At 45.7% G+C, this 17832-nt stretch overlaps 1 protein-coding gene across 1 annotated transcript in view; it reads right to left on the minus strand.

The window, feature by feature from the left end:
* PDZRN3 (PDZ domain containing ring finger 3) overlaps window positions 1–12677 on the minus strand; it is a 162741-nt gene extending 150064 nt beyond the window's left edge. The window contains exons 1-3 of the mRNA XM_032966502.2: window positions 11391–12677; window positions 5217–5303; window positions 4787–4894 (exon numbers count right to left, since the gene is read on the minus strand). Of these exons, the coding sequence (XP_032822393.2) occupies window positions 4787–4894; window positions 5217–5303; window positions 11391–12161 (966 nt within the window). The 5' untranslated portion in view covers window positions 12162–12677. The remainder of the gene's footprint in view (window positions 1–4786; window positions 4895–5216; window positions 5304–11390) is intronic.
* Window positions 12678–17832: the final 5155 nt, after the last annotated feature.

Below are 17832 nucleotides of genomic sequence, written 5' to 3' on the forward strand. Positions count from 1 at the left end.
GCAAACCCATGCCTAGCAGCCCGTAATAACTATTTGTTTTGGGGCTGATTCTCTATTTTATTGTACATTCAACTTCACAATTCTGCATACGTTAATGGCAATGCACGATCTGCGTAAAGTAGAGCTCTATGGAGCACTGAACTCCGAGAAAACAAAGCAGTCTCCTGCTGACACAAGGACTTTATGGTGATGAAACTGGATCCTATTGGTGCCTACACACAGACACACACAGACACACGCAAAGAGACGCGTGTACACACATGCGCACACACACACACACACCCACACTGACGTGCTCTCGTGCATGCTAACCATGACACAACCTTTGGTTATTTATTTCTCCTGGTTCCAAGAATTGTCAAACAATTTTATCCTGTTGGTAAACCAATTCCGGGTGGAAAAAAAAAACGAGTTTAAAGGTTCGCGCACAGCAGGAAGTCAGCTACAGACATCGACCATGACCGGGACAAAGTGTGATGGGCAGCCTAAAGCCGGTATTCTGCGGTGTGATCTTTTTTTGGAGATACCTCATAGAAGCCACTTATCAGGCTAACAGCCATCACTTTTAACAGGCACCAGCCGTCTCCAGTAAATGTGAAGAAGTCCAGTTGGCCAAAATGTCAAGACTCTCCTTTCTTCTCACTTAGAAGAAAGATCTTAGATTGAAGGGTCTTCTTCTTCTTCAGAAGTGATAACTTGAGCCCGCCGTAAACTTCTGTTTTCTGTGACCGCTGCCCCGCGCTATTGACCTCACCCCTTTTCTGATTGGCCAAGTTTGCGTATAAATTGAGGATGGTGCAACGAGAAGTGGTTGCGGAGGAGCTCTGTGTGATGGGAGAGAGTGAGAGCTTCATATGTAAGAAAAGGCGCTGCCTCGGAGGCTGTCAAGAAGCTCACGACTTCTCCTGGAGAGTGCCTCTCATCATGCCATCCATGCCAGGCAATGTTTATGAACCTCACGTTATATAATCGATTAACCTCTTAAATGCTATGTGCAGTATATAGTGTATCTCCCCTACATCGGACCATTTTCTCAGTAAAAAATAAAAAGCTAAATAAACTGAAGATCACTCACATAGCATGCTGTGATGAAAATAAGAACGCTGTGATGACTCAGAACACACTATGATGACACAGTACACTGTGATATCATAGAGCACGCTGTGATGACATAGGGGAACTGTGATGTCACAGAGCACACTGTGATGACACATAACTTAGGCCAGATGCACCCCCTGTGGCTAAAGGAACATCTTTGTTCATAACAAAAAAAGGGCATTTCAAAGCCTGTACATTATTTGGCCTGAAAAACCGAAAAGCCTCCCTAGTTATCATCTCGAAGGAGGTCCTAAGCCGACACTGATGGGAAATCACGCGGCTGTCGCACCAGCTTGACTTCCTGGACAACTTAATACCACAGTTCCTGAATCTCAATGTGGAAAGGGGAGGCCAGGGGTTGCTGGCTGCTTCTGGAGATTTAATGGTTCATTAGTCTGTCAGCTGCCATAAGTTGTCCAGACCGCAGCTACGCGAGCCATTCTACGACCGTGCATGAGGTCAAGCCATGCGATGTAAAAATCCTCCAGCAAATCATGCGATTCATGTTTTAAAAAAGTTCGACTATCACATGGCCTTTTCTTTTTGCCAGCCACTTGTTTAATTTGTTCACTGTGACGGGGCATTGCAAATTGTGGCAGCCACGTGGTGAACGTGAATATAAGCTCTCGTGATATTAGAATAAATGTAGTGGATGCTGGATCTGAGCTCACATCATATAAGCACAGTTCTGACTTAAACCACACTTACATTTCAGTGGTGGCGGGGAAAGGCGAAGGGGAACTTCTTATACAGCCACTCGACTTTGGACATAAGCACAATCTGGATTGACATGCACCAAATGGGTGTGCTCATACCCAGCCTCTCATGTAATGTTAGCAGCTGAGAGTGATTGTTGTGCTGTGCTTTGATTTCATATCTATGCTCCCCACTGTCACCAACCCGTACGGATCAGTGCGGTTAATTTTGGTCCAATGACCTGTGTGGCTGGGGCCTTCATCCAGCAGTAGATGGGAAAAAAGGTCTGTACGTGAAAATGTACATTTTAAAATGTCACGCACATTTTCATAACAATATAGGGTGGGATGTTTTACTTTGCTGTTTCTCACCAAAAAACATCTAACATGGTGATTATGATCTGCTTAACGGGCGGTTATGTGTCGAATGGTGTTGAAGATTAGAATAACATTAATAGAGTTGTTGCCCCATAATGTTTAATATATATGCTGAAGTGGAGAGCGGTAGATAAGAACAAAGAAAACACACACACAACACAAATACACAAACACGGCAAGAAGTATTAATTATTTACTGAGCAAAGCTGATTATGATGGCTGTAACTTCCAGAACAAACGTTGAACCAAATTGTTACATTTGTAAAAGATAACAGAAACATCCAAATCTATTACTGCTTCAGTACACCGGTGTGTTCGAGAGCAATCTCGCAACATTTAACTCCGTATTATTCACGTGACAACTTTATTAATTGGCTGTGTCAGGTGGCGGGGGGTTTAAACACAAATTTTACTGACGCGATCTAACACAAAAATCTATCATGAATCGTGATGAGTCCACTGCTGGATGAAGGGCTCCCTAAGCCACTGGCATCTCCAATAAGACGAACAAACTACACACAATTGAATACAAACAAAAATGAACAACATACGGGAATGCACAAACTTAACAAATGTTCTTTGAAATGTTATTTCCACTACGCAATTTTAGGCATGCAGTCCTGCATTTGAACTCAACCTAGCAAAAAGGCAAAAAACAGCCCGCAACATAAAAAAGAAAGCCAACAACAAACACAAAGTTGCAGCTCACTGAGAGAAGAACGATTTATCCAACGGGCAACCTTTGCGAAACAAGAAAGGCTTTGTCATTTACCGCCGTCCCGCTGGCCCTGCACCAGCGGGCCTGCCAAGGTTTTGAGGAGGCAAGGGCGCCGTGCTTCTCTCGGTGGGGCGTCAATGTCAGTGCTGTGCCACCTGACGGCCGCGCGCTGCCCCCCCCGCCACGCGCGCGAGCTCAGCAGGGCCCCCCATGTGTGTGCGCACGCGTTCTGTTAGTCGCCCCGGGCATCCACGTTTTTTTGCCAGTCTCGGTTCAGCCCAGCGGCCGCCCTCCCCCCCCCCCATCCGCCTCCCCCCCCGGCACGTTTATACAAACCCCCTTGTTCTCTCGGAGCCTGCGGAGAATAGCTTCGAGGCTCCGGCTGGCAAAGAGTTTTTTTTTTTAAGGAACATTCGCGGTCCGTGTTGGCATCTCCCGAGTAAAGGACGACATGGGGGGGAGAGGTGGCGTTGCAGGCTGTCGTGATTTTGTGTGTTTTTCTTAAACGTGCCTCCTTCACGTTACGTTTATCGAAGAAATAGTCCGGGCACCTTAAGCGTTTCCCCTAATGAATACAAAAAATAGTAGCCCGCTTGTTGTGTGCGTGCGTGCCCCATGTGTCTAAAGACACCGTGTCGGTTACATTTTCCGTGAGTAACGTGTGTGATTTTCCATAATTTCTTGCACATGTAAGACACGGGTGAGTTTATAATGACGATCATAATCCTGCACGTACGTATGAATGAGTCCTATAAATCTGTGTCACGAGGTATTCGCTGCGAGGATTACGATTCGGAATGTCATGCGGAAATGAGATAATGTGGTCGGTGATTGCAAGAGCAGCTGAGTTATTGGTTGACATATCATCCGGTACACAACACAGGACGTAAATCCGACGAATAGGACGCGAAACACTGCGTATTGAGGAGCGCAAAACGGCGTGTAATTTTGGCTGAATTGCAGTACTTCAGGAGCTTAAGTGGTTCCAAAGACGCAAAGCAACGCTTACACTCTTTGCACAAAACTGTAATTACAATCATATAGAGGTTGGTGATGCTACACGATTTGCAAGGCTACTAGAGTCAGACCGGTGATTAGCAACAGAAGATGTTTGGCAAATGTCCAACGAACGTGGCTTTATTCACCACCACTTTTAACCCTCGGAGACTTCGATGTTACTACCAATGCGGCCAATTGATTTTTCTCACCTTCTAATTGTGCGACATATCGCCTGTTTTTATTACGTACGCATAGCTTTGCCGGGGAGGTGGCAATGGGACGCAACAAATGGTGCTCGTTAACATCTCTTTAGTTGGTACAATAATCTATAACCATGAACCACATTAATTCTATACTTCACAAGTAGTTTGAGCAAAAACACGTCACGACTTATTTACTATTAAAAACACAGAGATTCCATCTTCGTGACATAACACGTAAAACGTTTCCAATTCAAGAGCCCATGCTGCCAAACATTTCCGGCATCTTTCGAAGGCTATTCACAAAGTCGAACAAAAACACTTCCATGAAGCAACTCGAAAAGCCCTTCAGTTGCCAAGACGTATGTTTGATGTGGCATCGAGCGGGACTATGGCGGTATTTATCGTGCCCCCAGTGTCCTACCCCCCCCCCCTCCCCGATATTTGTATAGCGGGGGTATTTATGGGCGACTAACAACAGCAAACACAAGGGTCGCCCACACCGTCAGCCCAGGCGTGTTTGTACTGCTGCGGCGTTGCCGGTGAAACGAGGATGAGAAACTGGGGCGGCCCTCGCGTGTCATGTTCCAATGAACAGCAACCACCCCACTTTGTAAGCTGTTGGCCTTTTCAATGATCTCCGCTTTCAGCCCGGGGGGGGGGGGGGGGGGGGAGAAGGGTCTTGCGCGCTGGCTTACCTCAATAACTCTGTCGTTCACCTGAAGCCCTCCGTCTTTATCCGCGGGGCCGTTCTCCACCACTTTGGACACGAAAATCCCTTCGCCCGATGTCCCCTCTTGACTGTCCTGATCGGCAGGGCAATTGAAAGTGGCTTATTGGTGCTCATCCCTAAGCACGTCTCAGGAGCAGCAGCAGCCATATATTTGGTGTTGATAAATTGACGACTCAAAAGTATATCACTACAAGGTCCATATGCAATCCAGATCTAACTGAACATGACAAAAAATATATTGACTTTGTATACGTATATTTTTTAAAAAAACCTATGGATTCCTCATTTCAAACACGTGTGTTTAAATGCAAGAATATGAACGCACGGAGTGGCATATGATTTCAATAGGCGCGGTGGGTGGCATTGTTGATATTTGCGGTTGAACTTGGTCTTACAGGGCTGGGGCGTCCGCCAATGATGTTAAATCCGAGGGAGCCATGCTGTCGCTGCAGTACAACGGTCAGAGTCGACGGCTCCCCTCCCTGCAGAGAGCATGGTTCCAATTATAAAACACTGCAACGTGCACATTCCATGGCCAAACACGCCACACATACGTGTGTTGAAACTACAAAAAAACAAGCCCTGCAAATGTTAATCCTACTGAGCCTACAATCTGCGAATAAAGGTCAGTGATTATTTGCCTTCTAATTACATTTCAGCGTGAATATTTTGACTTTATTTTCTTTACATTGCATTTGACACTTTTAGTCTTACTACAGTGCCACACTGCTTGTCTATCTGCTTATTCGAATGTGACTTAACATGAAGATGCGAGGAATGGAGTTAAATTAAATAGTCATGTGCATTGGACTTAACTTTAATCACACACTGTGGCTCTGCTGCTGTTCCTTGTAATGCCCTGGCATGCATTTTCAGCTTAGGTTTTACATTTTACGGTTATTGAGTTACGGCACATAGCTTTTCTCCCCCGAAGAATGCAAAGTCTGCAAGTCACGGTGCAGATAAACCAGGGCACACATTGTGTGTTTCATGTTCTGAAGCACAGAGCTGGAATACAAATTTTAATAATATTTATGAAGCAATAAAAATCACATACCCTCCTTACGCCGAGGCTATTTTCAGCCGTAAAATTCCTCCACGTTGAATTTTAACCTTGAATGGTAAAATGGTCATTTGCAGCGGTGTGCCGCCATCGGCAAATTTACTCCGACAAATGAAGGGCGCACAGATATGGGGGTGGCATAGTGTGTGGTAAACGCAAGCTCTTTGAAAACGAAAAGTGCCACCACTCGGGTCTGAGGGCTCTGCTGCCAAGTGTCACTTCTCGGGGCGCCGACGACAACAACAACAACAGCTGGAGCAGGAGTGGCGGTTATTCCCGGTGCAATGAATTCCACACTAGGCCGGATCTTCGAAGGGCACATTTCCACCGTCTTAGGTGGTTAATCGTGGAAGAGTATCCATGTGAGCGCAGCCACAGACTTCTTGGCTCCTCAACCGTGCTGTTTACGTTCACCGGAAGCGTGAATGTAAACCTCGATCGCGGACCGCGGCTGCGCGAGGACCTATTTGTATGTTTTGGGCTATTGCCTGCCTATCTTCGCCGCCGGCAGGGAAGTGCTGATGGATTCGCTACAGCTGTTCATAAATACGGACATTCAAAGTTCAGGTGTTGCTGGCAGGATGGATAGTGACATTTAAGCACGCAATGAGTGATCCCCCACCCGCAATTTGAAGCACCGTCACGATTCAGGGCATTGATTCGAATTCTATGTGTCTGGTGTCACCCTCACGACTGACAGTCGATGTTCATGATAGACGCTTGCCACCTTTTGCGATCTTCAGTGTCTCTCTCTCTCATGAAGAGTCCCATCCGACTGCTCACATTGTTCCACCAAGCTCATCCGTTTCCTTCCACTTCCCCTCTTCCATTGCAAACTCATCCCTCACAGAATCACCTTTGTCATATCCCCAGCTGCTGAAACCCCCTTGGGATGTGTCCCACAAATGCCACCTTCCTTCACATCCGACTTATCAGCCTTTACTGCCTGCCTCCGTTGGACCATCTCATTTAAAATGTGTACGTCTCACTTGTGTTGTATCCGATGTTTTGTTAGCTCAAAGGTGGCGTTCGTATGTGGTTTGCATAAATAATACATTCTTACAAGGATGATTGGATTTATGCATTGTGATAATGACAATCAATGTAAATCAACAAATCTAATCATTGATACGTGCATATTTAAATTAAACTCTATATCTGCTCCATATAGTCTCTCAACAATGTATAATGAATACTGTCGTGAGTAGACATGAGCACACGTGACATGAGTGGTAACGCTATGAACTACTATAATCATATAAATACATCGCAGAAAGCAGCAACTGCTGTATATTTGGGGGGGGGGGGGGGGGGGACTACGCATTTGTCGATACATTTTTCAAATATTAATATTTTCAAATACTGTGTTTCACTCCCCTCTGTAGCCACGAATCTACTGAAAGTGTAGATGATCTTTACGTATGACCAGCCACTGAGAGATGCATGCTTAGACTTACTATTAAGAGACATCATTTAGGAGCACATGAATTAGAGGCAATATGCACGTTAGGGATGTCGCATTGACGGCTGAGAAATGCAAGTGGATTTGAGCAGGATGTTGACGCTGTAAGGGACGATGGTCAGTGGTCGAGTGCGTTGATGGAATGGCAGCCAACCGAGGCAACCCTCACTGGAGAGATCGTCAAACGTGGAGATGGTGTAATGAAATCAGCTTGTGTACAAGAGCTACATGGATCTAATTATTATTTACTTATAACGTGGGACCGTGATAGATGGGTGTGGGGGTGGGGGGCAGTCGCCTTGGAAAGGCTTCATCATCCAAAAATAGAGAGATCACGGCAGATGATGATAATGATGACGATGAAAAGCACATTAAGATCAGAAGACCATCTTTCAAGGGAGACTTGGCAGTTCCTTGTACGTTTTGACTGAGGCAGTCAATCCACTGTCAAAATCCTAGGCGTAATATTTTCAGTACTGGTTATGAAGAGGTGCCGTATTATATCAAGTACCCCGTGGTGCAGCTGAACGCATTGATAAGGTTAGCAGGCACATAACGTGATGCATTTTCCTCTCCCAATCCTTGATGCTGATGGTAATAATATCAATACCATGCATCAATGCAGAAACGCCTCACTGAGTCTTTAGATTGTTTTTCTTTTTCAGAAGATGTCTGCCTTGGGAAGCTTGGCAAATGCCACCAGTGAGTGTTCAGAATAACGGAGGACAGCAGAGAACTCAGGAGAAAGCCATGCATATGAGGGGGAAATACTTAAAGAAAGCTCTGCACAGATCGAGTCAATAATCCATTGCTGGGCAGGACATCTCCTTGCCACCTCGTAGTGGAAACCCACAATACCTAGTACTCCCAAGCAGTCTCCAAGTGGTCACCAGGTTCAACCTTTGGTTAGCTTCTGAATTCTGGTGAGGTCAGGCCCATCCATAGTGATTTGGTCGTAGGCATAAGCAATGCTTAAAGAAAGTGGCCTTCAGTGTTTAAACAAAAGACATTTACATCGTTGGGAAATGCATAAATCCTTCCCTGGGCCTTTCACTTAATTTGCCACTTCACCACACCCACTATGCTGCTGGACCTGCCAGCAATGCCCTGCAGTGGGAAAAAAATACGTAATTAATGGCTTAATACATCAATGTATAAATCGCTGCTGCTTGACCGACTATACACAGAGGAGCACAATTGGGGAAATGTGGACAAATGTTGCCGAATAAATAAAGTCACTTTTCTTGGTGAAAGACTGCAGCTACTTTAAACAAACCGCTGCCGGGATTACCAGATGTTATCGGTAAGAGCACTGAATATCAACTAAGGGAGTCCCAAATTTTGATTTAAAGCTTTCGTGACTGCAGTAATTCATATTCTTAGTTTTTTCGGTAAAGTCACGTTGAAGAGAAACAACACAATAACAAAATATATATAAAACAATAATATATTTAGTTATTTTGTTGTTTCTCTTCAACGTGACTTTCCCGAAAAACTCAAGAATATAAAGGAGTCCCGTTCAACGCAAAGAGCAATATCGTACACAAAACTAATTTGACAAAGGCCGCATGTTTCAATTAGAAGTAAAAATAGCACCAAAAAGCAATTATTTATTTTAAAAGGCATAACTCTCTTGGTTCAGCAATCCCAAAAGAATGGAGGGCCAGGATTTGGGGCAATTACTCAAAAGGCTTAGCCCGGCCAACTTTGAGCGAGAGCTTCTTGCCTGATGGAGAGCCATCAGCTTGACTGCAACACAAAAAAAACCTATTCTAACCCCGCCCCCATCAGGGTCTGTCTCCGGGCTCGATAAACGGAGGTCGACCCAAACACGAAAGCACTTGAAAATGTTCTAAACTTAGCTAAACACTCTGAGTGCGGTCTGTGCCACCGCACCCTCCACTTCGAGCAGATATGACCTCATTTATATCGTGACAGGGCCCATTAGGATCTTTGTGTAAGACACAAATTATGCTTGTCTAAATTCATAATTACTGTGAAATGTATCAAATATGGTGAACCAAAATTCAAGTAGAGAGGCAAAACCTCAATGTTTAAGAAATTAGTAATTGCTAACACGTGATTATGTGAGGTTTATACCCCAATTATAGATGAATGCCAGAAGCAGACAGCATGCAAAGTGGAGAGGAAATGCATGGCTTTGTTCTGGTTTTGGTGCACACTTTAATCTCTGAGATTCAAGCTGAAGGTGTTTTGGCAGATGTCATGACATTACTATATTTGCAATCAAATTTGAGCCCATTAATTCATGCACAGGTGGAGTATCGTGCCACTGTTGTTAATATTTTAACCATGATTGGTATTTATTTGAAATTAAAGGCAGCATTGCAATTACCGCTGTGACCTATAATTTACTCATATATTTTGAATGTCAAGCTGGATGGATGTAGCCGAGGGGTCTGAATCTCTCCGGACCAAACATTCGCAAGGCTTCACGAAAATTGCGTATGGCGATTTGTCAATCAACTGCTATATGAAGGCCTGCCCCAATGCTATGATTGACCATACTTCGCCATGCTGGTCAGTGAAGGGGGGGGGGCAACAGGACCGGTTCAAATATCACTCGCCACTGATGCCGGCTACAGCCGAGAATTTCATTGAGGTAGCCGGGATCCCAACGCAGTGTGCAAACCGCTGCACCGCCACTCCAACCCAATATTCCACTACAATTCCTGTAAGGAAAATAAACACTGTGTCTATCGGCCGCACACACAGTATATATGGAAACACCTACATTATATAGAACAAGAATATTGACACGTTTATAACGTACACACTATAGAAATTTGGAGATAAAAAAATGTTCGGAATGGTATACGTATTTGATCTGTAGACAAGAGTGACCATAAATACATTTTAGGTTTCATTTTGACACCATAATTTGTCAGGCTGCTTTCCCTATATATTATTTAATAGTGTACACATCTTTGATATTACCTGTACGTAACCGTATACAGTTATAAAAAAGCATAACCGTCGTCTACAAATACGTTACGCATATACAGAATGCAGTACAGCAAGTAGGCCAGTTCCCTGCTATCAAGGCGCAGTGTTTTATTTTAACATGGCAATTAAGGGCAGTAAATGGGCTTGGGACAGGCGACAACAATGGCTAATGTACGAGACGAGTGAAGGCATCGCAGTCAAAGGAGAGAATGACAAGCGGCGATGAGATGAGTTCATTGTGCAGGAGTGCCATGGATCACATAAGCACTGGATTGTGACCGATGGCGACGGTGTGGGTATGCCATCCTCCAGCAGTGGATAGACAATGGCTGACGATGTATGCTTTATCCGGACACTCCAGTTTGCTCTAATGAGCCCACAAACATCGTAAAAAAATGGTGTTATTGTAAAAAAAAAACTTGCTAGAGACACAAATCAGTCGGAGGCAGTCGAGGCTCGTCGAGGTTAATGAGTTATCGTCCGCATTAATAATTATTTCATGCGATAGCCCATGGGCGGTCCTTAATTCAGCAATGGATAAATGTCCTTTGAATGACAATGATATATTATTATAATTGCGCCTGTTTACCCATAGAGTAGCTGTATGAATATCTACGCAGAATGCCGTTCTGTCTCCACATACAAATCAATCTAGCGTTTAGTTTTGTTTAGTTTGATGTCCTTCACCCGGCACCTCCGATTAGCGCGGCCGACTACGTACGGTGCGAAAGAAGTTCAGCATACATCCATAAAATCGACGTTTTAGTCCATCGGCCTATTGCCATCGCAGACCGACAATCTAGCAGCATTTGTTTAAGGCTTTAAGCAATCGAACTCTGGCGCGGTTTCGACCTTCTGGGCCTCATCAGCAGAAGTCAAGCTTTGCTAGACAAATGCTGTTGGACACCCATTTATTTATTATTGGCAAAGAACCACTCCATATAAACTATGCGACACCGTTCAAATAAAAAACAAATATATATAGGGCACACACCAAAGCATAGCGATTAACTTGCGCGCATGAATTATGACGATCCATTATCATTCGCGACGTTGACCCCGCGGCTCGCTGCTCACCTTGGCCGGGGACGCGAGGCTCTTGCTGAGTCTCTCCAGCTGGACTCGGTACTCGCTCAGCTTCTTCTGGTACCTGAGCGCCGTGACCTGCAGCTCGCTCTGCAGCGCCGACACCTGGGAGAGCAGCGACTTCTCGCGCTTGCTGGCACGCAGCGCCGCCTTCTTGCAGTCGTACTCCAGGCTCGCCACCTTGGCCATGACGGACGCCGAGTGCGAGCGCAGCGCCTTGAGGCACGAGTGTCCACCACCACCACCAACACCACCACCACCACCACCTCCTGAGCCACCGGCTCCCGCCGCGTCGCCCCTGTGATCTCGCTGCACCAGCATGAGTCCGCAGCCGCGCTCGCAGATGCCCACCGGGCGATAGTCGCAGCTTTCGCGCATGTGCGCGTCCATGTCGCGGAGGTTAAGCACCTCGGGGCAGCCCTTGTTGCGGCACTTGGCCGGCGAGAAGTCGCACATGTCCGCGTGCTCGGACAGCTGCTGGAGGCGCACCGCGCGCTCGCAGCCCCGGGCGCGGTGCTCGCAGCTGATGTTCAGCTTGAGGATGAGGTTGCGCAGGGGCAACACGTGGTTGAGCTCCTTGGTGGAGACGCGCTGGCACTGCACGGGGCAGCTGCCCTTCTGTACGACCCAGGGCAGCACGCAGCTGGCGCAGAACACGTGTCCGCACGGGGTGGCGAGCGGGTCCTCCAGTACCTTGTTGCACAGGTTGCACTTGAAGTCCGGATCCACCTCCTCGGCGAAGCGGTCCAAATCGAATCCCATTGTTTTGCGTGCGTTTCTTTTTGTTTTGTCAGAACGCCCGCGGGGATGGAGAAAAGGAAGAAGGCAGAGGTTTGGGTGGTTGAAGACACGAGGTGGGGAAGACGTAGAGAAGCAGAGGTTAGTGGTGGAGGTAGCGGGCGGGCGGGCGGGCGCGCGGTGGAAGAGCGACAGCAAGGGACAGGAGAGAGAGAGAGAGAGGGAGATCGAGCGAGCGAGAGAGAAAAGATAGAGGAAAGAGAAAGGGACGATGGTAGGGTGCGGGACAGGGGAGGGAAGAAGAGGAGGAACCTCAAGGACGCGGGTGCCGCATGGGTGAGACTCTGACCCCCCCCCGGGTGCTCACCGGCGCCGCTCTCGATGCTCCCAGTGCCCGACTGCCAGCCTTGTTGTCATCCCTGCGCTGTTTTGCGGGAGAGGCGATGGGGAAGGGAGGGGGGCGGGCAGCTGGGTGATCCCTCGATTTTTCTCTCCTCCCACTCTTCCCCCTCCTCGTCCTTCCCCCCCCTCCGCTCTCTCTCTTTTCTCCCTCTCTCCCTCTCGCGCTCGCTTTACCGTAATGACCAAGAGAGAGAGAGAGAGGGCTCAGAAGCTCTCCGTTAAAACCTCCCCTTGCACCCTCCACCCGCCCCCCGCCGCCGCGAAGGAGACACGGGTGAACGCGGCGCGTCAAGATGCCCCAACCGCACGCAACAAGACAATCCGCCTCATCTTTTCTGCAGCGTTGCCCAACATCGCCGCATCCACCCCCCCACCACCACCATCACCACCCCTCTTTGTTGTTGTTGTTGTTACAAAGCGCAGGAGACAACACAAGTGCCCCCCCCATCTCCCCGGTGGCTTCTCCGATAGCTACGGTAAAGGGCGTTACCTCGAGAAGGCGATAAAAAAAGAATTAAACACACATAGAGGACGCACACACACACACAGGCACGTACACACACAGGCACGTACACACACACAGAACAGACACGCACAGACAGACGACGTCACCTTTTTGGAGCCACGTACTAAAAAAACTCGCGACTGGACGTGGCGAGAATAATGCAACGTCTTGACAGAGTGAAATATGTACCTGTTCTCAACTAACTTGTTTGTTCGTGCCTTAAGTTAGCACATTGGGGGAGGGGGGGGGCATGGGAGAATTAGATATGGATTACCACAGCTCTCATCGCTGTCCAAGGTTTAAAAAAAAACAACTCGAAACGAATAATGGGAAAAAGAATAACTTACCCATACCAGAAGATGGGAGAATAGGATTGTCATCTTTTCTAGACACCAACAAACTTGATCATTTCTCTTTGAGGCAAGGTTTACCATGACTGTGCAGTGTACATTTACTGTGGTTAGGGTCCACATTATACCGATACTAAATATCGGTACAAAACGATTTCTGGCAACCGAACACGAATTCCAATTCCTGGACTGTCCGGGAAGAAGCATGGATAGGTGCCAATCCCAAGCAAAGAGATCAACTAGAGTAAATGTGAATGCATTCTCTTGAGTGTTTTTTTATTAGAGTATCGTGACTTTACCGAAAGAACCAAAGAGTATAGATTCCTGCAGTCACGAAAGCTTCAAATCAAGATTTATCGTGCAACTGACGAAAAGAATTGGGATTTTTATGGTCACTGAATACTTAAAGGTTTTCTAGGACATCTCCCTAAAAAAAGGATGACGATTCTGTTAAAAGCAAAAAAAGATGGACAGGTGGCAACCTTCTGGCCCTGGGCAGGCGGTGAGACCCGTGCCAAATATATTTTGTGGCGTCCGAGTTGGAGCCATGCGAGATTAATAGCAACGGTGATGTGGATGAGCTCGTCATTCTAATGGGTGACTTATAATGTAAGGAAGGATGTGTACGCTCCGTAATTGCGACTGCTGTTAAGCCTTGCGTCTTTGATAATTATTGGTCTTGGCAGTTAGGGGTGGTAATTTTTAAATCGGGGTGATTCAGCCAGCGAGTTTTCAGATAGGCATGCTATTATTACAGGCAATGCTTTAAAAAAAAAACTACACGCAATAAAACGAGCAAGTTCTGTTGGGCGACTTGTTTGCAATGGATTGCTGCGAATGGAAATGCACACATACGGCAGATATTTGTTATTAAAACAACTGGTAGATAACAAATCAAAACTTCCTTGTAATATAATTCACCGTGATGAAAACGTTGCACAAGTCTTTATAATGGTATATCTATCCAAAGGTGCTCTTCATCCAGCAGTAGATTAACATGCTGTAAATGAGTATTATCTTGATAATTAACATCTATTTTTTAGATTTAAAGCTTTCGTGACTGCTAGGATCCATACTCTTTGGTACTATTGGGTAAAGTCACGTAGGTGAAAATAAATTAACAAAAAATCACGACGTTTCGGCCACAACACAAGCAGCCTTCATCAGGTGAAGGCCGCTTGTGTTGTGGCCGTGACTTTACCCAATAGAACCGAAGAGTATCTTTTTTTATTTATATATTGAGTGCCAGAAACATGTAACAACAACAAAGAAGCCACACGTGTGAGTATTGATTCTATTGTATCATCACACGCAGTTCACAATTCAACCTGACTTAATTCCACTTTTAATGGGATGCCTAAACTGACTAACAGATGATTTAAAGCTGACTTTTTTTTTACAAATCCATGGGTGTCTGCTCCAGTGTGCGCAATTAAGACGAAGAATGAAAAAAAACCTCTCCCTTGTTACAAAATGTCTCTGTAATTGTCCCACCATTGATGACCCCAGCCTGTGCTGGACACACCTGCGACGAGGAGCTTCATAGCTCACCGGCGGAAAATAGTGACCTGCGCAAAGATCTAGAAGATACGGCGCGTTGCATAAAAGGGCCATCGCCCGAAACGTCACCTACGCGTCGCCTAAAAGGGCCATCGCCCGAAACGTCACCTGTGATATCTCTTTCAGGCAGTGTGATTGACGAATGCGTCGAGGTTCATAGCTCATGGGGTTCCTCCAGCTTTAAATAAAATATATATACGTCTAAAACCCTGCAACGAAATAGAGCAGCACGAGCAGATCGCACGTGTGTTTTTGATCCCGTAAAAAAAAGAATACTGTCGGTTGTTCGGCTACTTGTTATCTCAACTTAACCCACGAAGTAAGTAAAAAATGAAATAAAAATGATCACGTGGAGAAAAGTAGCCGAATTAGTCCCAAATCCACCACCGACTGCATCCCACTCTATACGTAACAACAACTGCTATGCATCCCCCAGGCAGAATCCAGCTAATTGTTTGCCGTGCGCTTCATATTTCTCTTCCATTAGTGGGAATCGGTTAAATATGCCATGTACTCCCGGGTTAATCACAATGAACCTGGTTATTCAATCTGCCCTGTAATCACGGGGGCTCTTTCTGCACTGTCCTGCTATGATGCTAACACAGACATCCGTGCAACGTATAGTCCCTATGGGCCAAGGGGTGGATTGGTTGGTACCACCTGGGGTGGCAAATGTTACTACGGGTTTCCACCGTGGGTAGTTTTCCACCACGGACACAGTGTCCTGTTTTACATGCCCTTAATGCTTGTTTGCATTCTCCGTTGATGTTTCATGCAACGTTCCTTTCCAAACCGACATTCTCCGTCAAAATTGTACGTGCCCTTCTTTAAATGTCATTCTTTTGCACCCCCGATCAGCGAGGTTGGCTACGTACGGTGCAAAAGAAGTTCAACAAACGTGCATTCATAGAAAGCTACTGCCGCAAACTTGCTCTCATACAAATCTGTGAACTGAAGTGAACATTGTACAACAAGTGTATTGTTAGCATTTGCCACCCTCACTGCAGACTCATATGGTTATCAAGAGCAGTGGTAGAATCACGCTGATTGTTTGATTGTTTTGTGGCGTGAGGTTAATGGTTTTAACTTCCTCCGAACATTTCAGAACTGTTTTGTGTTTGCAGAAAAATGCACAAATAAGAATGAAGAGATGCATGATCGGAATTGCACTGAGAAGGATAAACACCATCGATCAAATAACTATCGATCAATGCAGGGCACATCGATAGAATGGACGGTTGGCTACGCACCCTTGCGAACGAGTTTCAACATACATGGGACTAGCCGATAGAATGGCAGCAAAATGAGAAAGAACGAACCTGGGATGATGGCCACTGCCAAGACGAAGCGATGAGATCAGCTCACGTGTAGGAGCGAAGTGGATTGCAGGATGGCGATGGTGATCTTGAGGGAACGCCTTCACCTAGCAGTGGATAGAGCATGTGTGATGATGATGAACTGCAGTGACTCGACACAAAGTGAAACCACATACAAACAAAGCTTAGAACAGAGAGACAATGTCATGTATTTTCCTTAACGTATGTACTTTATCGCTGTCAGTCTACTGCTGGATGAGGGTTTCCCGACACCATAGAGGCCAGGTGAGATATATTGACTATAGCGAACCTATGAAGTGCATTAAACAATGTGTGTTCTTGGTCAATGGACGACATGTTAACTACCTCGCCTGCTATACAGGAAGGTTCGATCCAGACCCTGACGCCTATATATTTGGAGTTCGCATGTTCTCCCCATGGTCGCGTAGGTTCTTCTCCGGGTACTCCGTTTTTTTTCCTCCACATTTAGAAACACGTTTTTCGATTATTTGGCTAATATACATTTCCCCATGATAAGTCACCTCGTTGAGCAATCATGTGTGGTCAGATCGCGTCCGAAAAAGAGCTATACACGTAGTTCAGTGGGTCTTACCTGGTTAAACAAAAAAACTACGTAGTTTAGTTTAAGAGAGATAGCTTAGTTTCGTTTATTTGCGGATGTTCCTGAGGGCTATGGTTAATCATTGCACCATACATAAGCGTGTTTAAGAGATACAATACAGTCAAAAGAAAACTTACTGAAAGTTAAATAATTTCTTTCATAAGCTTCAGCACGGTCTAAAAATGTTTTGCATCAATGGAATAGAGCGAGGCATATGGAGGCTGTTAAGAGAACACACGACTTCCTTGGCAATGTTAGCAGCACATTCTTTGAGTATGATGTAAAATATTTTAATGGCGTACCCAAAAAAATATTATTTTCTGGGGGGGGGGGCTTGTGAAAAAAAACCCAAACAAAAATGTTCCGTATGAAAGGCGGAGTTGCATTAATAGCAGAATAATTAAATACTGTAGTTCATACCATTCATAATGCAACAATGCATTTGGAGGCCCGCTGCTCTCCTCTGCTGTTGATGCAATACCCGTATCTAATTGGAGCAAAGAGCTCATATTGGTGCGGGCCTGACACTGGGGCCTGGACGATCCCTGTGGCGGTAGGGCTTATTGAAAGTTAGCCACTCATAAAGCAAGCAGTTGGCTGAAGCATGTGGAACAAATTGATCGTTAATTAGAAGCCTACCCCTGCTGCGTGACTGAAACCAAAGTGAGTTCGGGGACACTTTGGGAAGACACAAAAAAACCCGTAATTTAGATTTGAGTTTTCTGCAGCACGAGAGCTGAAAAAAGACTTGGTGAAACATTCGTAAATGTCAGACAATACACCAAAACCGCTTAGGTGTACGGATCTAAGAAGTTTCATATGACAAACAGATCATCCATTTTTTTCATATGATTCAGATGGTCATTTATTTTTCATGAAGCTGACATTCACAGGAATGTCAGTTACGATTCTCTCACCGTTTTTGTTGTTGTTAAACAAA

This window comes from Petromyzon marinus, chromosome 36 (genome assembly GCF_048934315.1).
Source record: "Petromyzon marinus isolate PM22_M1 ecotype Great Lakes invasive population chromosome 36, UKy_Petmar_22M1.pri1.0, whole genome shotgun sequence".
In the NCBI taxonomy this organism is placed as follows: domain Eukaryota; kingdom Metazoa; phylum Chordata; class Hyperoartia; order Petromyzontiformes; family Petromyzontidae; genus Petromyzon; species Petromyzon marinus.